Source organism: Gymnoscopelus braueri (genome assembly GCF_963280865.1).
Source record: "Gymnoscopelus braueri genome assembly, chromosome: 18".
In the NCBI taxonomy this organism is placed as follows: domain Eukaryota; kingdom Metazoa; phylum Chordata; class Actinopteri; order Myctophiformes; family Myctophidae; genus Gymnoscopelus; species Gymnoscopelus braueri.
The window spans coordinates 46843004-46867155 of record NC_137618.1 but is presented as its reverse complement, the minus strand read 5'-3'; the positions used below and the strand labels follow the sequence as shown (position 1 = coordinate 46867155).

At 42.5% G+C, this 24152-nt stretch overlaps 4 protein-coding genes across 6 annotated transcripts in view; 2 read left to right on the top strand and 2 right to left on the bottom strand.

The window, feature by feature from the left end:
* The window catches only part of LOC308073623 (rho-related GTP-binding protein RhoE-like), a 528647-nt gene that overhangs the window by 403800 nt on the left and 100695 nt on the right, over positions 1-24152 (top strand). The window lies entirely within an intron of this gene.
* On the top strand, positions 2343-2762 carry LOC308073396 (signal recognition particle 19 kDa protein-like; the record flags this gene model as incomplete). Its single annotated transcript, XM_080412270.1, has 1 exon — positions 2343-2762. The coding sequence occupies one exon, from the start codon at positions 2343-2345 to the stop codon at positions 2760-2762; it is 420 nt and encodes a 139-aa protein (XP_080268396.1).
* lypd6b (LY6/PLAUR domain containing 6B) overlaps positions 8464-24152 on the bottom strand; it is a 40535-nt gene continuing 24846 nt past the window's right edge. For 2 of the 3 annotated variants that reach the window (XM_080457208.1, XM_080457209.1), the window contains 4 exons: positions 13609-13738; positions 12906-13004; positions 11973-12103; positions 8464-10132 (listed from right to left, as the gene is read on the bottom strand). In XM_080457208.1, coding sequence (XP_080313334.1) covers positions 9944-10132; positions 11973-12103; positions 12906-13004; positions 13609-13708 — 519 coding nt within the window. In that variant the 5' untranslated portion in view covers positions 13709-13738 and the 3' untranslated portion in view covers positions 8464-9943. Of the gene's footprint in view, positions 10133-11972; positions 12104-12905; positions 13005-13608; positions 13739-18172; positions 18265-24152 lie in introns of those variants that run through there. The other variant, XM_080457210.1, reaches the window with a different exon arrangement.
* The window catches only part of kif5c (kinesin family member 5C), a gene marked incomplete at both ends in the record, with an annotated part of 106541 nt that continues 96099 nt past the window's right edge, over positions 13711-24152 (bottom strand). Inside the window, one exon of the mRNA XM_080412269.1 lies at positions 13711-13738. Within this exon, the coding sequence (XP_080268395.1) occupies positions 13711-13738 (28 nt within the window). The remainder of the gene's footprint in view (positions 13739-24152) is intronic.

The following is a 24152-nucleotide window of genomic DNA, read 5'->3' as shown; positions in this document are numbered from 1 at the left end:
AGATACAGAAATCTCCATATATGGGCATAAAAGGGACGTAGGTAGACAGACAGAAAGATATAGAGATCTCCATATATGGACATAAAGGGACACAGACAGACAGACGGGACAATGGGTATTGTATAACTGGAGGGGCATGCGTTCCCAACCGGCATTGTTCTCATCAGCCCCTCCCAGTGGTGTAAAGTAACTAAGTGCATTTACTCAAGTACTGTACTCTAGTACAATATTGAGGTATTTGTACTTTACTGGAGTATTTTAAATTTTCCATACTTTTACTTATACTCCACTACATCTCAGGAATATATAGTAGCCTACTTTTTACTCCACTACAATAATTTGAAAACTTTAGTTACTAGTTACTTTTTGATTTTTATTACAAAACATACATTAACCACTTCAGCCATATACTTCGGCCATTTCATGTGGGCATGGCAGTTTCCTTGCAGCAGATCTTTTTGTTTCTTCTTCAGGTTGGTGAAGACAGAGTTGTGAATTCCATAATTAACATTTGTGTTGTCTGCACTAAATGCTGTCACTTGATCTAATGATAAGCCACATTTATCATTAGATCAAGTAAATTGTTTGAACGCTATTTATTTATTTATGTTTAAGTATTTATTTATGTATTTATGCATTTATGAATTATATTATTTATGTATTTGTGTTTAAGTATTTAAGTTTTTATGCATTTATGTATGTATGAATTCTATTATTTATGTATTAATTACATCCATTATGAAGAATTCCGTTTTCTAGATGAGCATAACAACATAAGTGTTCTTTAAATGGGTACATTATTTAATTATATTGATTAATATATATTAAATACATGTTTATTTATTAGACTTTAAAAACTCAACATTAATAAACAATCAACCATATTAGTCTACTGAAATAGCCTAGACTATGCCGAGTCGACATCAGCAGCCAATATGTAGGCAGCCAGGGCAGGTAAATAGAAATACTGACATCTTGTTAAAAACACAACCAGATAAATAAGATGTAATATCCCATACCGAATTGATCTCAGGAGATGTTTCAGTCATGAAGAACTGTGACACTTATTTTTTGGAATGTTGTTCTCCTGAGGCATGCTGTCTGATGTCAGCCAGTCCACCATACGCCACATCAAACATACGCTGACATACTTTACAGTTTACTTTGTAAACATCTCCACTGACGCTGTCAAGCCAAGCGTTTGCCTCTTCCCACTCACGTCTGTACTTTTGGAGGCGTTTTGCCTTTGACGCAGTGTAGACATTTTCAAACAGCGCGGTGCCCGTTGTGCAGTGACTGAGCAGAGGTAACTAGGCAACCATGACAAGCAGCGCAGGGCAGCGCAACGTATCTTAGCAACGTGAAAGCGCTAACTCTCATTGGTGGTGTCATGAGTAATGAGCCATTATACAACAGGTAGTTCCGACCAAGCAATCTGATTGGTTGAAATAGCTTTCTAGCCGTGCTTCAAACCAGCATCATAGCACGGGCCTAATCACATTAATAAATCACTCCGCACTGCAGTCCGCACCTGATTAGACCATATATGGCACAACTGTGCTGTGACGTCACGCTGTCCCACGGTAGGAAAACAAACAGCACGGCGAAAATAGCCGATCTACAAGTTCACAACGCGTCGCCATCGCGACGCGTTGTCAGCTTGTAGATCAGTTATTTTGGCCACGTGACACGGTCGTACGACGGAGCATATAGCCTACTGGAATTCATTCCACTGCGCAAGCATTGATAGCTCAGCTGTGTTGATTAGACGGTGCCTCAGGCTCATAGCGCTGCTACAGGGACTATTTAATGTCTCAGTGAAAAACTCTTCTCTTTACAGGGAAACGGATAATAGCGAAACATTTTTATTATGAATTGCTCCACAATATGAATACATTTGGATGTGTTTTGTTGGTAACTGTTGTATAATCGCAATATTACACTCGAGGGTGTGCTTTACCTTACATTATTGGCACTTCTGTGATGCTCGCGGAACTCGGCTTCGCCTCGTTCCTGACCGCATCACAGGCGTGCCAATAATGATGGTAAAGCACACCCTCTCGTGTAATATTGCTTAAATGAGCTGCTGAGCGCACTCCCAGACAATGGCATCCCGCTTACCAGCGTCAGTCAGTCAGTTAGTTACATCCGTGCATTATAGAGCAAAGCACGCAACGTCATCAACATTACGTCATGACACGTCAGATCCGTTGCCTACAGCTGTAGCCTATATAAATCCAACTACCAGAGTGATCACCTTCAAAAGCCATAAGGTGGTTTATAGCATAAGGCTGAGAGATAGACAATCGATTATAATTATAAATAAGTCAATTATAACAATAATGGCACATTTAACTACAAACGCCGCCGATAAAGACAGGTTTGTCTGCATCTACCCGGTGTACGTCAACAGCAAGAAGAAGCGAGCGCAGGGTCGTCGGATCGCCACGGAGAAGGCCGTGGAGAACCCGTCGTGCGCCGAGATCGGCGACGTGCTGACCGCCGCCGGGATGAACGTCTACGTGGAGAAGGACAAGACGCACCCCAGGGAGCAGGACCCCCAGTCCAGGGGCAGGGTCCGGGTTCAGCTGAAGCGGGAAGACGGCAGCCTGTGTCAGGACAAGTTCTCCTCGCGGGACGACCTGATGTTCCACGTGGCCGAGATGATCCCAAAGCTGAAGACCAGAGCCCACAACAGGGGCGGCGAGCAAGGAGCCACGTCAGCGGCGGGGGGGAAGGCGGGCAAGAAGAGGAGGAAGTAGTAATGTTTTTACATTACATTACATTACATTACATTACATTACATTACATTACAGTCATTTAGCAGACGCTTTTATCCAAAGCGACTTACAATAAGTGTATTCAACATAGGTAGGGAACGAAAACTACTAATCACCAGAAGTCTTTAGTGCATTTTCTGCAAAAACAAGCAACCAAGAGTATACCTAGCGCTAAGGTAAAAGTGCAATATATCAGCTACCTATTTCCTTAAACAGATGAGACAAAATAGCTAAATCAAATGAGCATGAGCTAAAACAAATAAGTGTATCGACTAAACAAGATCCAATAAACAATACAACAATAGAAAACAAGCGTTCGTACAACTAGTTAACAACAAGTAGGTCAGGCAGAGAGGAAGGGTAGTGTTTCCTGAAGAGGTGGGTTTTCAGCCTGCGGCGAAATATGGGCAGTGACTCTGCTGTCCTAACATCAGTGGGAAGTTCATTCCACCACTGTGGGGCCAGAACAGAAAAGAGTCGTGACCGTGTGGATCGGCCAGAAGGACCCTTGAGTGACGAGGCAATCAGTCGCCCCGAGGTGGCAGACCGAAGTGGTCGGGCAGGGGTGTAGGCATCGACCATAGCCCGGAGGTAAGAAGGAGCTGTTCCTTTCACTGCCCTATAGGCTAGCACCAGGGTTTTGAACTGGATGCGAGCCGCTACGGGGAGCCAGTGTAGAGAACGGAGAAGGATGGTTGTGTGGGAGAACTTGGGGCGGTTGAACACCAGACGAGCCGCAGCTTTCTGAACAAGCTCCAGAGGTCTGATGGCAGATGCCGGAGCACCAGCAAGGAGGGAGTTGCAGTAGTCCAGGCGGGAGATGACAAGAGCCTGGATGAGCACCTGGGCTGCCTTCTCCGTGAGGAAGGGGCGAATCCTCCTGATGTTGTAGAGGAGGAATCTTAAACACTTAAACCCCCATATGGTTGAGTGGAGTCCCCTCAGGGCTCTATGCTGGTGTATATTCTGTTTTCCGTTATTGTGGGGAAAGCTTTTGCTGAAAATAGCTGATCGACAAGCTCACAACGCGACAATACAGATGCTGGGGTTTAAGTGGTTTAAAGGCCCCAGGAAATGGCTAGCAGAATAGAAAATGTCATTTGATTGAGCTTATCAAATGGCAAACACCGTTTCCTGTAAAAAAGAAAAAATCACACCCTGTGTGAAGTGGGCGGTGTCTTGCTAGCTAATCACAATACTGAATGGAGTCAACCAATCATGTACAAAAAATAAATACATTTATTGAAAAAAAATGTATATAGGTATATATATATATATATGGTTTCTTATATAGGGCTATGCACATGTGTCATGTGACACTGGCCAATCACAGTCCTGAATAGACTGTGATTGGCCAATCACGGTGCAGGGTTAGGCGGGGTACATTTTTGGCCAATCACAGCGCAGGATTTGTTGTACAAATATCCAAACCTCACTTATAGGGGCGGTTTCACCGCCCAAAAACTGAAAGCTGAGAACTTGTTTTACTACAAATGCACGAAATCTGTGCGTCAGAGACTCAGAGTTCAATCAGCAGAATCTCAAAAAATATTGATATTAAACCGCAAATCCCCATATATGGAATGCCCTGATGTCATAGACTGTCCTAGACTCCATATTTGGGCATGCCTGACATGGAACTCCATATATAATGAGCATACAAGGGATACACACAGACGGGTACAACAGGTACTGCATAACCGGGTGGGGCATGCGTCTCCGACTTGCATCGTTCCCTAGTAGGCAACAACGGGCACCATTATAGGGCATAGCAGTGGCGGCCATTTTCTGGTTCCACTTCAATAGTCAATGCTTTTATATCAATTCATTTAAGCCTAGAATCAAGCCATCCAGGGTCCTGGTGAATCATAGCCTCGGAAACCCAGGCTTTTTTTTTTGTTACAAAAGAAAAAAAGCCTGGGGGAGCGATGCAAGAACGATGGTCTTGGACCTTGTTATCTCCTAACCAATCAGAGTGCAGAGGGGCGTCGCTCTAAATTTGGTGACGTCAGCGTGCTCCGTGCACAGGCCGAGGGGGGGAGGGGAGGGTAGGCGGAGACATAGATTGGTGAAGCAATAGGAAGCCACGCACAAATCCAGGCGGCTGTGTTTGGGTCCGCCCTTCAAGACCATGGATTGAGCTCGTAGCCTCAGGCTAGGTGAATCATGACCATTAAACATTTTTTTATGTGATTTTTTATTTATTTTATATTTAATTATATGATATACTATATTTAATAAATACCCTTTGTTTTGCCGTTTTCAAAAACGTTTTTTCACAGAATCAAACATTTTATGGTCATGATTCACCAGGACCCTGGATGGCTTGATTCTAGGCTTAAAATAATTGATATTAATATTTTTGGAAATGTCAATGGGAAAAATGCATTGACCATTTTGAAGTGGAACCAGAAAATGGCCACCACTGCTATGCCCTATCAGTATTATCAATAGCTAGAATGAGCAACTCACCAGATTGGGCATGAGCCTTGCGCTCCTTGAAGTGATATAACTTCATCATGATCATAATCATCCTAATTTAACTGAATAAAGAATTGGCACAGGGAACAACTCGATTTGAGCCTTTTTTATTTAGGTCACAGGGTGCAAAGCACAGAACAGAACAAAAACGACAACTCTTCGATGTAAGGTTACATCTTCGTCAGGTCATCAACACCAACGTTGGGCCGGTGTGTTGGGGCTTTAATCACCTATATATATATTTTTTAAGTAGAATAAAGTTCACTTTCAAACATCACGCTCAGCACTGACAAGAGCACTGTTCTGCAGCTGGTCGGTGATCAAACTCCCCCCACCTCCCCAGCCGCCTCCTTGTGGCATTTACTGTAGTTCTTCAGTATGTTGTTAATTGTATGGATTTCTGTGTATCTTAATTATGCCCCTTAAAGATTCAATGTTATGTCCATATAATTACATTTCTGTATCTTAGGCTGTGCTTCAGGAGCTTCGTGATTTCAAATTCTGCGTCATGCTTGCTTGCGCAGATAAATCATTCCAGAATCCATTCTTTTTGGTTCCAAACATTTCCTTAGTAATGTACTGTAGATGCAAATGATTTCAAGGTCAGAGTTGACAATATAGTAATCTCAAGCAAAGAAGAGGTTACCTATTTGGGCTGTATTCTTGACAACAAACTGACAGGTGAAAAAAATGCATCTAAAGTGATCAAAAAAGTAACATTTTTGGGCAGAATTTCCTCTTTTGTCACCAAAAGTGCTCTCAAGACTCTTGCTGGAGCCCTCATTCAATGCCACTTTGACTATGCTTGCACCTCTTGGTTCTCCAACATCCCAGTCTCACTCAAAACAAACTGATTCGACGACTTCTCGGCCTACAGCCCATGACCCACCTAATTCCAACACATTTTACTGGTCTGGGATGGCTCAGGGTAGAAGACAGGGTTAAGCAATTAAACATGGGATTGGTTTTTAAGATGGCCAAAGGGGCTTTGCCCTCAATGCCCTCATTCTGGCCCTTTCAGGAGACCACAAGGGGAGGTAAACTCACCTTTCGCATAGAAAGGAGATGGCATTCACTGCCGCCATTTTTTCTTTTTCCCCCTTTTCTACTTTAGTGTTTTATATTTGTTGATGATATTGTATTTTGGTGTTATCTTTTTGCTAGGTTGATTAATTGAATACATAGGAAACCACAATGGAAACACGTCCCCAGGACTTTTTTGTGTTATCTTTTATCACTTAAACATCGCCAAAATGTATGCAATATTATTGCAATAAATGGTTTATCTTGACAAAAGTGTCTGTCTGAATAAAATTGTGGGGGGATCTTTAATTGTCGTTGCACATGTTCCTACGGGCTGGGCCAGCACCCGTCAGCAGGGAGATGTTGAACGGGAAGAGTAGGACATAGGCACGATGACCTCCCGGTGGGGGCACCTCAATGGCCGGTGGGTCAATGCGGTACAACAGCAGTGGCAACTGGCAACACAGAAATGTGTGGGGAGGAATTATTTGGCATAACGACTAAATTGAGAGAAAAGAAGGGTACAAATAATGTACTCTTAATTTAATCAAGTACAAAAGCTAAACTCAAGGCTAGAGCCAGGACTGAGAGGACAACATTGAGGCTCTTGGAATACAAAAATGCATATTTATTTACAAAACGTCGGTCAAGTGGAAACCTCATATGTCCAATACTGTTACTTTTCAGGATTCAAATTCAAAAGTATCAAAAGTGGCAGATGTACAAGCTCAAAACACAGCACTTCGCGCCATGTTTCCAGTTTCCAGTTTGTGTGACGCTGTAAGTATGATCAAGTAGGGCATTCATTTCAGAAAAATACCAAAAAGTTAGAAGAGGTTTCTGCCCGACAGCAACAAAATAGATGGAAAAAAGGAAAAAGGAGTGGATGTTTTCGGTCCATCAGGCCTGATTACAGCTTTCCCTCGTTGCTTGAAGTAGACAACCAGCCTATTGGAGGAAAGGCGCAGGGTGCACATATCCTAGTAAAGTCAAGTCACCATGAGTTCCGATTACATTTGTCACAGGAGATGTCCCTTATTCAATGTCTATGGAGCAGCTCCAGAATTTGTCACCTGATGACACATTCATTCATAAATACAAGTCATGATGTTTTGATTTCCTCTGGCTGATGTCAAACTGCATGGTACAGCATCAGGCAGCTGTGGTTGGTTGGTTCAACCATTGATTCGGATTGGTTCTCATATATTGTCCTCGTGTCAATCAATGTGGCTACACCCTCACAAGAGATACCAGAAAAACTAACTGGGCTCGGCTTGTCTAGGCTTAGTTAATACTTAGCCACTTTGTTCAACTGTAAAAAAAAAAAAAAAAAGTAAATTGGATCTGCACTTTTTCCCCCAGTCGAAAATAAACAATGTTTTGGTATGGCAGCTTTGTGACAAAGTGTAAAATTAGCCATAGCACTAGCTAGTAAATAGGATAATGCCATTATGGTTTCGTACTGCACATGGACTGTGATTTGTTTGATTCAAGCTGAGGATATCCAAACAGCGTATGACCTCGTCGGCGCAAGCCCCTTCATCATCTGCCAAACATGCAGACAACAAGCTCAAAGGAGCATTCCCATAACCTCACTCCGTCAAATGGAAGAAGCTTGCGACACACATTTTGTTTCACAGCGTACTTGCATCTGAGACTCCGGGCGCAGAATCGATGACAGACGGATTTTCATTTTTTCAAGCTACTAGGCAGGTGATTGGATGATCCCGCCCCTAGCAGCCGCTGATTGGTTCGTATGCGCAGCGGTTCGGGCAGCTTTACTCTGTGAGCAATCCCAGACCCTCCTTCCTGAAACCAAATGCAATGCAATGCATGAGATTTCCGGAGGGAGGGGGTGTTTACCAGGCTAGCATTCCCAGACTCTTCTCTTCAACTTCTACATCTATGTTTGTAGATATTGCTTTAACTGTCCAAGATCATTGGAATAACAACTACAATGTAAAGTATGATTTAGGGTAGATTACCCATTAGGCATACATTATAGTAGGACACTGCTGCACAAACCTGCTGCAGTGATTAAGACTCGTTACAAACATCACCAGTGTCATAAACATATTTGATTCCCTCTAATCACACTCAAAGATTGCATTAAATAATTTACAAGAACAATCAATGATGTTTTCAAATTTTATGTTTAAAATATTCAAACAATCTCACATAAAAAAAAGGGTAGAAGGCATTCAAGTGCAAAACATCTATTACACAAGGTATATTAGGATATAATAATGGCAGTAACTCGACTGTAAGTGCCATATTCTTTCTGTCACAACACATGCACCCTGACTCATCACCAGCAGGGTCTGTCCAGTACGTTGTGTTTATGTTATCATTTCTGACATAATTGATGTTTTCGCTATGGGTGTGTAATCCCAAAACGGGAAACACATTATTAACATTCCCCAGACCATTAATAATTCCAAAGAATGTTTTAGGGACGCGTAAAGCATGTGTACGGTACGGCTGCTCCGACCACATGCTTTGAAAGGTTTGTGGGGTTCCTGCACGCTTTGGGGAAACGTTTCGCCCCAATCCTGACAAGCACTTGGAATTTTAGGAGTTGAGGCATTACATTTAATTTTACTCGGTTCCACAGATAAATATTGTGAAAATAGCAGAAAATAGCAATAATCTTATATATGACAATTTGGACAATGTTTGACCAGTTTTTATAGTATAGTTTGTTGATTACTTTTGATGCAGTAATTGTCTTATTTTATTTTGTATTTGTTTTGGAAGTCTTAAAAGTCCTTAAATTGTCATCTGGGGACCCCCCCCAAATCATGTGGAGACCCCTCCTGGGGATCCTGACCCACAGGTTGAGAAACACTGCTTTACACTGTCAACACAGTGAGCTCTGTACTCCATCAACACAGTGAGTCACGCTGTAATAACTCCATTGGAGTTGACATTGTCACGCTGTACATCTTCCACAGTCAGGTCCGTCCACATTGCACTCGTCAGATGTTTTTACGTCCAATTATGTCCAGTAGGCCGCTCTTCATACTGTTGTGTTCGGGACGATAACGTCCAAGTGTACACAAGGTAGCAACCGTACAATAGGCTCTATGCACAGCAGCCATATTATCACTTCCTTCACAGGTGTTACCAATGATACTAATGAAGGCTCTGTTCCATTTAGTGGAGCACAGTGGTTCTCAGATTTTTTCATTTCCACGACCCCCATTACTCTGAGAGTGTACAAATGGAACGGGTCCATTTGGTTCCATTTGTACACTCTCAGAGTTACACACCCGTAAGGGGCCATTTGGAACTCCCTCAAGGAACCATGAGGGTCCCTGGACCCAAATTTTAGACCCACTGGTGTAGCAGAGTGTTTCCAGTGAGCCAACATGCAACAATATCAGCACCCTGACTCTGTCTGACCAGAATGGAACAGAGCCTTCATTAGTATCATTGGTAACACCTGTGAATGTCTTCACAATATTTCTGCTGTGCATAGAGCCTATTAGGTGGTTCTCAGACATTATTTTGAAACGGTCTGAATGTCTACTGTGCTTAAAAGGTCACTCCCGTCCATGGACACTAACCCGTGGTTTGCCAGTCATTGTGGGATTTGGTTCCCCAGTGAGGGAGGCTGTCTCTGAAGGTTTGCCAGCAACCTTCCTTCCCTGGTCGAGTCACAACAACAACAGGTGAAGCCATCGGCTCAGTCCCAGAGTCACTAGGGTCAACCAGGCCAGACTCCTCTGCCGCACGGTCGACGTCGAGCTGGATGATGATGCTTGTGTGTGTGCAAACACTGCGTTGGTCTGGTTGGTGGGGACCTCGACGTTGCAGATCATCCCCTCGCAGCAAGACACACACTCCTGTAGAGAAGAAGGGAAGAGAAGAGAAGTTAGCAACGTAATCAACAGAACAGATGGCTGTGCATTGTCAGTGGAGGAAAAAGTACTCTGATATTTTACTTAAGTAAAAGTATCAATAATGCAATATAGAAATACTCCGTTATAAGTAAAAGTCCGGAATTCAAAATTTACTTGAGTAAAAGTACAAAAGTATTGGTATCAAAATGTACTTTAAGTACCAAAAGTAAAAGTACGAACATGTTTGAAAATAGCAGATCTACAAGCTCACAACGTGTCGCATCGCGACGCGTTGCGAGCTTGTAGATCTGCTATTTTCAAATAGCCTATGTATAAAATAGGGCTAAAGTAGTTAATGTATGTTTCATAATATCATCATTTATATCTGAAAAGTAACTAGTAACTAAAGTTGTCAAATAATTGTAGTGGAATAAAAGTACTATATTTGCCTCTGAGATGTAGTGGAGTGGAAGTAAAAGTACTGAAAACTGGAAATACTCAGGTGAAGTAAAAATACGTCAATATTATACTTAAGTACAGTACTTGAGTAAATGTACTTAGTTACTTTACATCACTGTGCGTTGTGCATATTTTGTTAGAGCCCCGCCCGATGCCAGGTTTGTGGGCCCAATCAATGCCGATGCCGATTTTGGAGAATACTAAACGACCAATCGCCGATGCAAGCTCAGATGTTGGGAGATTGTAGATCCGCTATCCTTGAACATTTTTTGAAACATTTAGAAAACCTTTGAACATTTTCACTTATACGCAAGGTTGATAGTGGTTACAAACCGGGACACAGCGGCTGCATACTTATGTTACTTATGTTGCTATAATATCAGTGGTTCTCAAACCTTTTTCATGTCCGCGGACCCCCATCTAAAAATATTTTGTTCCAGGGACCCCCAGAAAAGATATATAAATATATTCAAAGATAGTTTGACGATTCAAAAATAGCAGATCTACAAGCTCATAGCGCGGCATTGAATAGCCAAAGAAATCTAAAGTGACACAGATGTGTTCCCGGATTGACACCCGTCCTGAATCCAAACTATCTGGGTTACAGTAGGTGTGACTGGTCCGCACATCTGTTGTAATCGATGCACACAGTCATCCATTCCCCACACACACTCAGTCAGGAGAGAGCCTCTTGTCATGACAGCTTCTCTACAATAAATGTGTTTATATACCCACAGCAATGTGGGTCATGTGGGCAATGCCTCAGCAATGTGTCCAATGTGTCCCTGAGCAAGACGCTTAACCCCTAAAACTGCTCCTTGAGCGCCGTACTAATGGCTGCTCACTAGGGGTGTGCCGATACACTAATTTCACCAAACGATACGATACGATATTTGGCTCACAACTTCGATACGATTTCGATACGATACGATACGCACTTTTTTTATTATGAAAAATATATGGGGGAGAAAAAAAGCAAATGCAAACAGATAATTCTGTTTTTGCATTATTCAGATATGCGAACTATATATGCGATATGCTACAATAGCCGTTTTGAATCCAAATAGGGCAATAGTGTGACACCTGACCCGAAAAAAAAACAACATGTTGTCACCCTTTTCACCTCGGGGCTGTTTGCATGCCTGATTATTATTATTGTAAACGATTTTTTTTTCTCCCAAAACGATACATATCGTCACGAAAACGTATCGCGATATATCGCGTGACGATATATCGGCACACCCCTACTGCTCACTGCTCCTAGTAGTTATAGGAAAGGTAAATACAGAGAGGACAAAATGTCACGTATGTGCAAATATACAGTGACAAGAAAACAGGAGGGGCCATAGGTCATAGGTTCGGTATTTGTAAAGCTCAGACTTACCGTGTGTCCAGTGTCTCTGTGGCGCCTGCAGCCTGACATCTGGCAGTCTTCACGGACGGCACATCTTTTAGTCACAAACTTGGTTTTTCCATGATTGTTGAAGTGATGGATTGTCATACAGAACTGAGTATCTGTGGAATGAAAAGGGGGGTGGGGGGGACTTTTAAATTACCGCTCTCTCATTTCTGTACCGACTGGATACAGGTTTTGTCTCCATTTTTACATAAACATTATTCACGGTGTAAAAACATCATCATCGGTACCTGTTTAGTAGGGGTTAGCAGAACAATAGAGCACCGAAGTCTGACGTAATTTACGCATTCCTACCCGGGTCACGTTTTTCTCCTCCATTCTGAATTCCCATAGACGTGTTTAATATCGCGTCATATAAGAACTGTGTTCCAAAAATAAACTAATGAGCACGAAGACCCATATAGATATGAAGCATCAACTGACGGCGAGAAAACGCTAACGTTACCGCCGCCAAATTAATACAATTCTTGGCAGAAACAGACTATTAAATATGAGTGAATGACTATCGTAAACGATACAGAGCTCACCAATCAGTGAAGCTGATTCAGCGTGTCCTCCACAGATCCACGGACAGACAGATACAGACATCCGTGTTTTTTTTGGGTTCTCAGAAACTGTTGGGTCTAATGAAATTGCCGCTCGGGACCGCACGACCCCGGGGGGTCAAATGGGACACACATGCCAAGTATGTGTCCATTCGGTTGGATGGGAGCCAAATAGATATCAATTTGGGGGTCCTTGCCACGAAAAAGTTTGAGAACTACTGATATAGACAGCACATATCTGACTCTCTGTGTTTGTGTGTGTGTGTGTGTGTGTGTGTGTGTGTGTGTGTGTGTGTGTGTGTGTGTGTGTGTGTGTGTGTGTGTGTGTGTGTGTGTGCAGAAAGCACTCCCTCACCTTGCGGACACCACTTGTCCTCTGCCCAGCGGTTACAGTTGTAGTTATCGTGAGCTCGCTCACAGGTGAAGCACTTGAAGCTCTTTGGGAACGGAGTGGCTGTGAAGAGCAGAGCAAGGAAACCATGACATCTCTATGACAGTAAGCACTTCTATAATGTCAGACAACAATATTCATAATTGTTAGCGCATCATGATTAGAGCCTGATTCTGGAGACCTAGACCACCTTATGTTCGACCCATATCTTATTCCAAAAAAAGGGCAAAATCAATTCTAATCAATTAAACACTTAGATTTGATTAAAGTTGAAGGGCGCCGCTAGCCTAGCGGTTAAGGTGCATACCGCATATAGGCTCTATAGCCTGACAGCGAGTCGCGGGTTCAATTCCCAAGCCAGACAACCTTTGCTGCGTGTCACTCCCTGTTTCCTATCTCTCTATATATATATAATAATTAGAAAAAAGATTGATACACGTTTTTCAAAAATGAAAAATTCAAAAATAGTCGATCTACAAGATGCATCGGAATATGACACTTTGATCTTGTATTTTTTTTTACATTTCTGCAAACCTTTTCACCTATAATGCCATGCCTAAAATAGGGACAGCAGGTTGAAAGCGGTTAAAATCAAGACACGTTAACTTGGCTGCATAATATATCTATTCATGATACAGCATCAAACTGTTGAGAAAGTCATCTGTACCCTCTACTGGTGGTCTGACGTTGTAGAAGTTGATGCGGTCGCTCTTCACCGTGTCACATATGGCCACCAGAGCCAGGAGATGAACAGCGGCCATGTGCATCTTCAGTCACCGACGCAATCATCAACAGACCTGAAACACACAGCAATGGAAACACATCAGAGACACAAATAACACACCCCGTCCCTTTTAGCTGTTATGAAACAGCAAGGGAGACAATAGCTTTTGACAATATCGGTCAACACTGATGATCAGTGGTCTCGTACTCTCCAAAATCGGGATCGAACCCAAACATCTGACATCGCTTGGGCTCTAGAATTGATGAAAGAGGACGGGAACCAACATTTGACTCTTTTAACCACTTCAAGCCCTATATACTTCATTGTAGAATGAAAATAGCTGATTTACAACCTCACAAGTCGCAATGTGACACACTGTGAGCTTGTAGATATGCTATTTTTTTTTTTAAATACACCAGGTTGAAAGTAGTGAAGGGTGTTCATTCAAATGTTTACAATTTAGGCTCACGTTACCATAACCTGAAATGGGCTCCGCCATACAACAGAGCTGCTATTTAACAGTGCAGTATTAAATAGCACCACGGTATTCAAATTGCCTGACCTAATCACCTTTAGCCGCTCCTACGGGTCATGGCACTGGGGCCTGGGGTCATGACCTCTGGAAGTTCCAAGGAGGATCAGGTCTCCACTCGAGCTTTGTCTGAACCTCTGAACTTTGACTTTCTTTGAGGGGCATTCTGACCTTTAACGTCAGGTGACTGGGTGGGCAGGTAAGTGAGGGTAATTGCAGAAGTCGGCAGACATGACGGCACGCGCAAATGAACGAACCGAGGAGCTCGAGAAATTCATAACGGGGGGAAAAAGCAGTTTAGAAAACACTTAAAACAGACCCCTAGTTAATAAAAACTAGACTAAAATGTTAGGGAGGGACGAGTGGAGAAGAGATCCAGTAGAACTAAAAGACAAGTCATTTTATGTTTGGTTGTGCTCGGGGCGTTGCGCTCTGAAAATAGCCGATCTACAAGCTCACAACGTGTCGTAGCGCGACGCGTTGTGAGCTTGTAGATCGGCTATTTTCAGCATGCAACCAAGTGTAAAATCAGCCATTACGACGCCATCAAGGCCCGCCAAAATAAATTTTAGCCGACTAAATCAACTGTAGATTTAGTCGACTATAATCTTATGATATTTAGTCGACTAAAACTAGACAAAAACTAAAACATTTCAAATTACTAAAATATGACCAAACTAAATGGAATTATATTCAGAAGACTATGACTAAAACTAAATCAAAATTTGCTGTCCGAATCAACACTGCCCTCAGGGCTTTCTGCATTTCTTCAGAAATATTACTCCAATCGCAAATTGGTGTCGCCGGACAAAACTCTATTATTTTAGACAAGCGACACTGTTGTACTACAGAGTAGCATTAGCCCCCCCCCCCCCCCCACAACTCTCCAACACAGAGGGAAATGAAAGAGACGCAGTGTTCCAAAGAAAAGAGGTCAGCGCTCATGTAAAACTAACTAAGTCATCTCTAATTGAGTATCACAAGTCAAAACGGCAGCTTTTTCAGATAAGCGTTTCAGACTTTGGGCAGCAGATTCACCGAAAACAAGAGCGGCTCGACACCATCACGAGTCACAAGAGCGTTTGGTCCATAAGAGCAGAAACACAGTACATAATTATATTTCAGGTTAAATTAAACTCAAATGGCTCCAATTTGTCAGCTTACATAAAGAGAAGTCTTTTTGAGGTGCCGTCTATGGGCCTTCAGTTCCAGTCAGTCATGCCCTGTGGTGGGATGACTTAAATATGCAGCGGTGTGACTGAATCAACAAGGTGTGTGTGTGTGTGTCGATGCGTTGTCATGTCATCCGCTCATGTGTCAGACCCAGGCTGATAAACACCAGTTATCCAAGACACCCATGCTTTGGCATAAAGATGTGGTGGTGTGCTTTAAACCACATGAACTAGCGTCCATATATTCTGGTGGCTAAGAGCGAAAACAAGAGTATTAGAGCCCTTGAGAATCCAGTCAACTAAGTATAGGGTTTAAGTGGTTTAAAGTAGATGTGACGACAAAACAAAACCCAGTGTGGACACTAATGAGTACGTTGCAAGACACTAAATGACCATGTCTTTGCGTTGTTTGCCGAGTCAACAGTCACCTGTTCCGCCTCAGATAATCCACTGTTGAGGGTCACGGAAACCACAGAGCGCCACGACTGACCCCAATGTGGAATCAGTGTCCGCAAACACAAAACTCTTATCTCTTCTTTTCTTCAAAAACCCACAAGCCTCGCTAAGTAAACCGGAGCCATCCATCTAGTGTTGATTTCGTCAACTAAAACTATGACGAAAAATTTCCGTCTCACTGAAGAAAACTAAATGCAAACGAAATAAAAACTAGGCTATGATGACTAAAACTGAGACTAAATATATTGACAATTTCGTCAACAAATAAAAACTAGACTAAAATGTTAGTGAGGGACGAGTGGAGAAGAGATCCAGTAGAACTAAAAGACAAGTCATTTTATGTTTGGTTGCGCTCGGGTGTTGCGCTGTGAAAATAGCAGATCTACAAGCTCACAACGCGTCGCAGTTGTGAGCTTGTAGATCGGCTATTTTCAGCATGCAACCAAGTGCAAAATCAGTCATTACGACGCCATCAAGGCACCGCCAAAATACATTTTAGTCGACTAAATCTACTGTAGATTTAGTCGACTATAATCTTATGATATTTAGTCGACTAAAACTAGACAAGAACATTTCAGATGACTAAAAAATTACTAAAACTAAATGGAATTGTATTCAAAAGACTATGACTAAAACTAAACACTGGCCATCCATCAATCAGTCACAAAACCCCGGCCACACTTCTCACAGGCCTATGCGAGGGGAGGGCCGGTCAAACCCTCTGCCTTTTTAGAGCAAATAAACATTTGACACCTCTACGACATCCGGAGGGCTTTCGACTTCATGGCGTGTTCAGCCGGGCTTTGGGTTCACTGACCCTGGTGGCTGGAGGTATGCGCCGGGGCATGCATGTGCTTGTTGTGTCAACATGCAATGTGCTTGTTGTGTCAAAGCTATGTTTAGCTCGCTCGCCGCAACTGTCCCCTCCGACTGTCGCGCGGGGACTAATTGAAAACAATGACACCGATATACGGATGCGCCACTTCAAAGAATGGCCTCTTGACCCGTTAAAATCGGGTAAAGCATCTGTGTCATTTTAGAGTTGAGCTATATATGTATAGCAACATAAGTTTTCCAGAAAACTCTCAGGATTTTGAACAGCGGTTTAGAAAAAGTAGCAGATGTACAAGCCCACAGTGTGGCACAAAGTGAGCTGGTACGTCATCTGCTATTTTTGACAAGTGTTTTCATTTTTTTAAATAATTTAGATTTTTTTTTTTTACACAAATCAAATGGCGGTCCGCGGCCAAATACATATCATAGAATTGGCCTCAGGTCTTAATGGGTTTAAAAGTGAATTCTGCAGAATTCGCCGCGCACACTGCACAATGTGTGAAGTACTTAAAACTATGTGAAGACTATAAAAGATACGAAGGTAAGCCACGAGAACATGGAGACATGGGGATTCATGTGAGACATGTCATCCTGGTGCCACGCTGGTGTGTGAGTCCACCGCTTCCTCTGTCTGGTCTGTCACCTCCACTACAAACACACTTAACCCTTTCACTCCCAAGGAGACACTGTGCTGTCGAAACGTCAGTAAATGATCTTTTGCACCTAATTAAAAGGTTTTTTAAAATGTGACCCGCCGTGTGCTCCTGCTCTTCCCTGGCTGCTGTGGTCCCTGTCTGAGGACACAGGCCCTCATCCTTATCGTCTCTGACCGGGTGGAACCTTGTCCAAAGAGATGTCCAAAACTGTTACTTTTCAGGGTTTAAATTTAGGGGGAAAAATGCAAAAAGTAGCAGATCTACAAGTGGATCTGCCACTTACAGTATGTGTGACGCCATAGTATGAAGTAGGGCTTTAATTTACGAAAAAACACAAAAGGTTTGAATATGGAGATAAGAGGTTTCTGCCCGACAGCAACGATATAATAGATTTTAGTGTGTGAACTCTCACAAGGTTAATCACTGCACCCTTTACTTGCACACAGACACACACACACACACACACACACACACACACACACACACACGCACGCGCACACACACACATTGACATATTGACATCTTTTTATGCAGCAAGTCAATAACTTTTAAGTAGTTACACATTAATCAGTCAATGCCACAAAGAATGTATTCCATGTTTAAATCAAGGCAAACAAGCTTAAGTATGCCAAGGAAACCATAAAAGATGTAAGGTTAACAATCTTTGGGATACTGCAGAAATAAGCTTTGCATGCTCAAATACAACTGTAGCACTCCGTTAATAACCTGAATATGGCACACAAAAAAACTAAAATAAACAGGGTCAAGACCCAAAAGTGATATCACAGTTGAAGGTATTTTCCCCCCATTAAAATAACTAACTACTTAGTTAACAACTTCCCCTTGCAATGACTTACCACTACTGTACAGTATGTCATGTCCTGAAGTGATGACAGGAAATCCTTAAGCAGCAATAGGCTTAAAAGCTGTTGAAACTTTGCAACACGACAAAGTTACATTCTTTTGCAGAATGTTTAGCCAAGGCATGGCCTTTGACTTAAAATAGTAGATTAGTAGTATTTTCCTTCCAGTTCCACAAATGTTTCAGGGAGCAGTGAGTGTGAGGCCAGTGATGTGGACAGTCTGACAGATCCCTGGTTAATGCAGAAGAACCAAGAAGAGGTGATTTCCCAAAGACCTCCTCTCTGTCTCTCTCTCTCTCACCACCACCACCCCCAATTTCCTGCCGATGGGAGCAGCGATGTTATTGGTCAACAGATGGGGGCTACTGTGTGGGAACTGGGAACGGCCACTTTTTAACAAGGTGGTGCAAGCCAATTCACAACTAACCTCATTAACATTCTCAAACACAGTGACACAGTGTCCCCCCCCACCCCCCCCCCCACTTCCTCGGTGCAGATCGAGCTCTTTAAAGGCGGATATTGCTAAAAAACACACAGGCTAAACATGTTTCATGGAGATTACTGGGTCTGTCATATGATATGACACAAGACTTTTTTTCCCCCTTCTTAACAACCGTGCCGAGGGCAGGTATGGGTCGCAGCAGGCCCTGGGAAACGAACTGCAGCTTTATCTCTCCAGCGTCCCCTATCTGCAATATTGACTCTATAGTCACGTGAACTATGGGTCACACGGGGACACCCGGCAGCCTTATCAGTTCATTTATGGATGAAGAAATCTGTAGACAAACACTTGAAATCCACCGCCAAACACATTAGCTGTTGCTTTGTGTACATTATCGTTTGGGGGGCTGGTTTATACTGGAATAAAATCACACCGATAGCAAGGGCTTCTCTGACCTCAAGCGCAGGTGGGCCTGGGAAATTCACACGCCACGCCAGTTCCGCCCCGTGCAAATTAACCCATTAAGACCTGAGGCCGATTCTACAAATGTCTTCTAAATCCTAACAGTTTGCTTTTATGTATCCGATCTCAAAATATATTTGTTCCAGGGGCCCCCAGGAGCAAAGATTTGAGTTAAAGATGCTTTAAAAATATATTTGTTCAAAGATTTGCACACATTTTCACGATAAAAATAAATAAATAGCAGATCTACAAGCTCATAGCGCGACACAAAGTAAAAAGCAAACAAATGATCTACATATTTACACATTGTACCGGATATCTATCTGGTGCTGTAAGTATACCTGAGGTAAGACATACCGGAACATGTCACCATCATCACAACGCGTTGTGAGCTTGTAGATCTGCACAGGACACCGGCACAAAACAAAGTATAAATCAAGCTTTAATCAAATATACAAACCATGCCTGCCTGGTATAGCTATTTATTTTAGCAGGAAAACCCTACAAATCTCAGATAAGGAAATGTATTCATTTCCCTAGTTGGCTAAATTGCCAATAGCATTATATATATATATTTTTTTTAAGATTTACAGTATATTCAAGCCTGAAGTCAGGTTTAACCTGCTCAAATTAATAACCAGGCTACAATTTTATCTCTTTGGAAACGACCCGTTTTCGCTGCAACATCAACACTGTCCATCACCGCATATTTTTAGAACACCCTTTTATCTCCTGAAAGGGACCAGCAGGGCTTTCCTCCTGCGTTGCCAGGTCTGCTTATTATAAGCGACTTTGGGCTTGTTTTTCTGTAAAGTTGCTTGTAAACGTTGGTAGTTGCAGGTTTTTTTTTGTTGGGGGGGGGGGCTCGTTTCTAAAGTTTAGTTGCTTATTTGAGCTTGCTTCCACATTTTTGAATTATTATTCAAACCAGTGGTTCTCAAACATTTTCATGTCATGGACCCCCAAATTAACATGTATTTGTCCCTAACCCCCATCTGAAAATATTTTGTGCCAGGGAGCCCCGTACCAGATTTGTGTCAAAAATCTTCCAAATATTCCACATTTTATTTCAAGATCTTTTGAAAATAGCTGATCTACAAGCTCACAATGAGTCGCATTGAGACACGGTGTGAGCTTGTAGATTGGCTATTTTCAAATACCTGATGTATACAGTATATAGGTTTAAAGAGCTCATGTGGCCTATAGTCGCTCGTTTTCCTAGACCTGGTTGCTTATTTCCCTCACAAAATCTGGCAACAGTTTACTGGGATGAAGGCATGGGCTCCAGTTCCCACGACTCAAGGGAAGGAGGAAGGAAGGGCCCTGGAGTGGGAAGAGATGGAATCACTTTCAAGTTCCCTAACAGCAGGGGTCCCGCGCACTGCACTCATTGTATTTTGTAGGGTTTTAATGCACTCCGAGCCCTCAGTGGAAGTTCCGGCGAGCCTGATGCCATGTCTGGGAAAAACACATTCCAGCCGGAGCACCTGACTGCCAGCCTGCCCGCCCGCCTGCTCCGTTCACGCAGCACCTGGGCCCGATAACAAACCCCGGCATGTGGGGCATGTGGGGGGAAAACCAGGGCTGATGTTTCTTCAGCTTTTTAATTTAAGCCACTGGCTCTAGCTTCCTGCTCCTTTAACTGGCCTGGGTTGCAAATTCATTGCCCCCATGCTTTTTCACACAGCTGTGGATGCTACGTTTGTAGAGTTAGCAAAAGTGGAGAATGCACATTTTCTCGTCAACCTTAGGGCTGTCATGCTTCACGAAATTTTACTTGATTATTAATTGCTATATATAAATAATTTCGATTAATGATTTAATTGTGTTTTTGGCATCGGAGCACATAAGTCAAACTTACATTTCAGGACAGGTATGTCATAATTGTGACAGGCGAGTGGATGCAAATGTTCATGTTATTAACATAATCTCTGCAGCAAGGTGTGCAGCCACATCAAAGGGGAACATGGACTTTATTTTAAGTTGCCAGAGGTGGAAAACGTACTAAAATGTTTTACTGAAGTAAAAGTATCAGTAATAAAAGTACAAAAGTATTGGCATCAAAATATACTTAAAGGAGGAGTTCACCCAAAAAATGACTTATTTGCTATCAATTGCACACCCTATGAAGCCTTGAATCCATGGATTCTTTTTAGTTTTTGTCGCATTCCTAAGCTAATAATTTGATTCCCGTCTCCTACCGGCTAATGTATCCGGTAGGAGACACAAAGTAGATTATTTGTGTCTCCTACCGGAAATACACACGGTCATCAAATTATTGTCTTAGGAATGCGACAAAAACTAAAATAAACCCATGAAATCAAGGCTTCATGGGGTGTGTAATTGATAGAAAATAAGTATTTTTTTGGGTGAACTCCTCCTTTAAAGTACCGAAAGTAAAAGTACTCATTATGCAGAATGTCTCGTTTCACAATATGTCAAAATTTTATAAAAAGCCTTTTGAAAATATCTACAAGCTCACAACACGTAGTGATGTGAGGCGCTGTGAGCTTACAGATCGGCTATTTTCAAATAGCCAAAGTTTAAATAGGGCTGAAGTGGTTAGTAACTACCAACTAAAGTTGACAAATAATTGTAGTGGAGTAAAAGTCCACTATATTTGCTTTTGGGATGTAGTGGAGTATGTAAGTAAAAGTACTGAAATTCGAAAACACTCCAGTAAAGTAAAAATACCTCAAATTTGTACTTAAGTACACAGTACTTGAGTATATGTACTGGACATTGCAGTGTTCATGTATAGCTTGTCAGCCAACACACAGGGTTCTTATTCACACCATAGTAAGAGGAGTGGCCCCATTAGGCTTTCTGTGAGACATGAACAGAAACTGTAAATCAGAAAAATGAATGCTAGGAGCTTACAGTAATGGCCACAATTAATCATTTTGAGTAACTAATAGTGAGTGGAATGGAAGCAAAGGGCTGTAATCAGAAAAAGGAAGAGCCCACAGTCCTTCATCTCAAGTCAAATACTCTCCCATTGTTCCCAAAGCTCCCTGGGGCCTCACGCAGTAAAAAAAGAGCATATCCTATCCTCACACACATACTTTAAACACCAAAGCTGTGAACATTTACAGCATCACCTGCAGAACGTTGTACCTGCTGCAGTACAACACGCTGAGAGGCACAACTCTAAATCTGCAATAAAGGCCCACCTAGCATCAAATCCAAAAACACCCTCATAAATCACTCAAAAAATATTTTTTTCTTTAGATAATGACAAGAAACTTACCACTTTGGAAACCTCAACAAACCTATTAGATTTACCAATTTTATCGCTCTCTCTCTCTCTCACACACACACAAAAACATAATTCTTTCATAATTGGCCCGAAAAAAACATCAGGAGACCACAAGGAGAGGTAGATGTAAATTCCCATAGAAAGGAGGTGTCATTCACTGCCGTCGTTTTCCCCTTTTCTCCTTTGTACATAGTGTTTTGTCTATTGTGTAAATTTGTTATGCTATGTTGATGAATTGAATACATAGGACCACAATGGAAACATGTCCCCAGGACTTTTTTGTGTTTTATCCTTTTAGCCTCAACGTCTCAGACCCATCTAGGGACTTTGAACGGGCCTTTACTGTACCATGTGCTGTTTACATTACATTCTGACTAATAAAAGTATTGACACACACACACACACACACACACACACACACACACACACACACACACACACACACACACACACACACACACACACACACACACACACACACACACACACACACACACACACACACACACCTGTATTAAATGTTGATAGCACCTTAGTTTGCATTGCTTCAACAAAAAAAAAGCCTCATCTCCACCAGCTGCGGCCTGCAGGCATTCTCAACTGTCAAATCTCACAGTCAGTCTTCACAGTTTCACCAGTACAGAGATTATGGAGGAGGAAAAAAAGGAAACAACAACCTTGGTCTCACCACACACATTGACACTTTTTAAGTCCCACACCCTGAGTCGTACCACCACGCCACAATAAATACGACAGAACCGAGAAGGAATGGTGAGAGAGCAGCAAAACTGAAAGATAAACTGACTCTGGGGTGGTAAATGTTACACGGTAAGATAATGAGTAGCTCAGTGGTATCCACGGAGAGACTGGGAATGCAAACTCACCACATGAACGCTGTGCCCCCCCCCCCCCCCGCCCCAGGGCAAGCAGCATTCTCGCACACAGTTCCAGAACAATTCCGCAACTTCACAGAAGGGAGCGAGCCTTAATCTACATGTGGATGTGGCCGCTTTTTTTCCCCTCCTTTTGCATACAACTCATTCTTGCTTTTATTTTGATTGGAACGTTTCCTATAATTGCTGCAGTGTGGTAATTAAACTGACTGATACTCATTTGTCTGTCAGTGTCACCTACCTGTATCAATCATTGCGCTGCCTGTGGGGTTTGATTAAATGATAGCTTAATTACTGTTTACGGCGGCTCAATCAGTTAAGGAACCAGACGGTACATGGCGTTTGTGGCGTTTTTTTCCTTCCTTAAAACTTCCTTATTGCGCTCGCTTTGGCAGGGGCCGGCGTTAATATTTAGACACATGCACATGTGTACGAACAGGGTAAGATGAAGAGAGATGGAAAGGGTGATAACGAGATAGAAACAGTAACCGAGCCTTATACGTTTATGTTGCAACCATTGTGTACGATTACACTCTACCAGTTTTACGTGCCGTGGGCGATACAAATGACAGTTTTATGGCTTGTTTTTATTTGGCAGAGGGCTGCTGTTGGACTGTAGGTGAGAGGAGATGCAAAAAGGCACAGAACCAGAGAGCCAGCCTGCCATGTCCTTGTCGGGTCGTACTGAAGTGGACATGACTATTAGGCCAGTGGTTCTCAAAGTGGGGACCCCCTAGGGGTCCTTGGGGGGAAGGGGGGATTTCAAAGGGGTCCCCAGCAAAATCATTGATAGTTAACCAAATGGAGTTATAGTAACACTGAGACTTTTGGGGTCCCAGAGATTTAAAATGTTATCAAAATAGGGGTCCGTGCCGTGGTCTAATGCATATCAAATGTATATGGGGTCCATCATGGCAT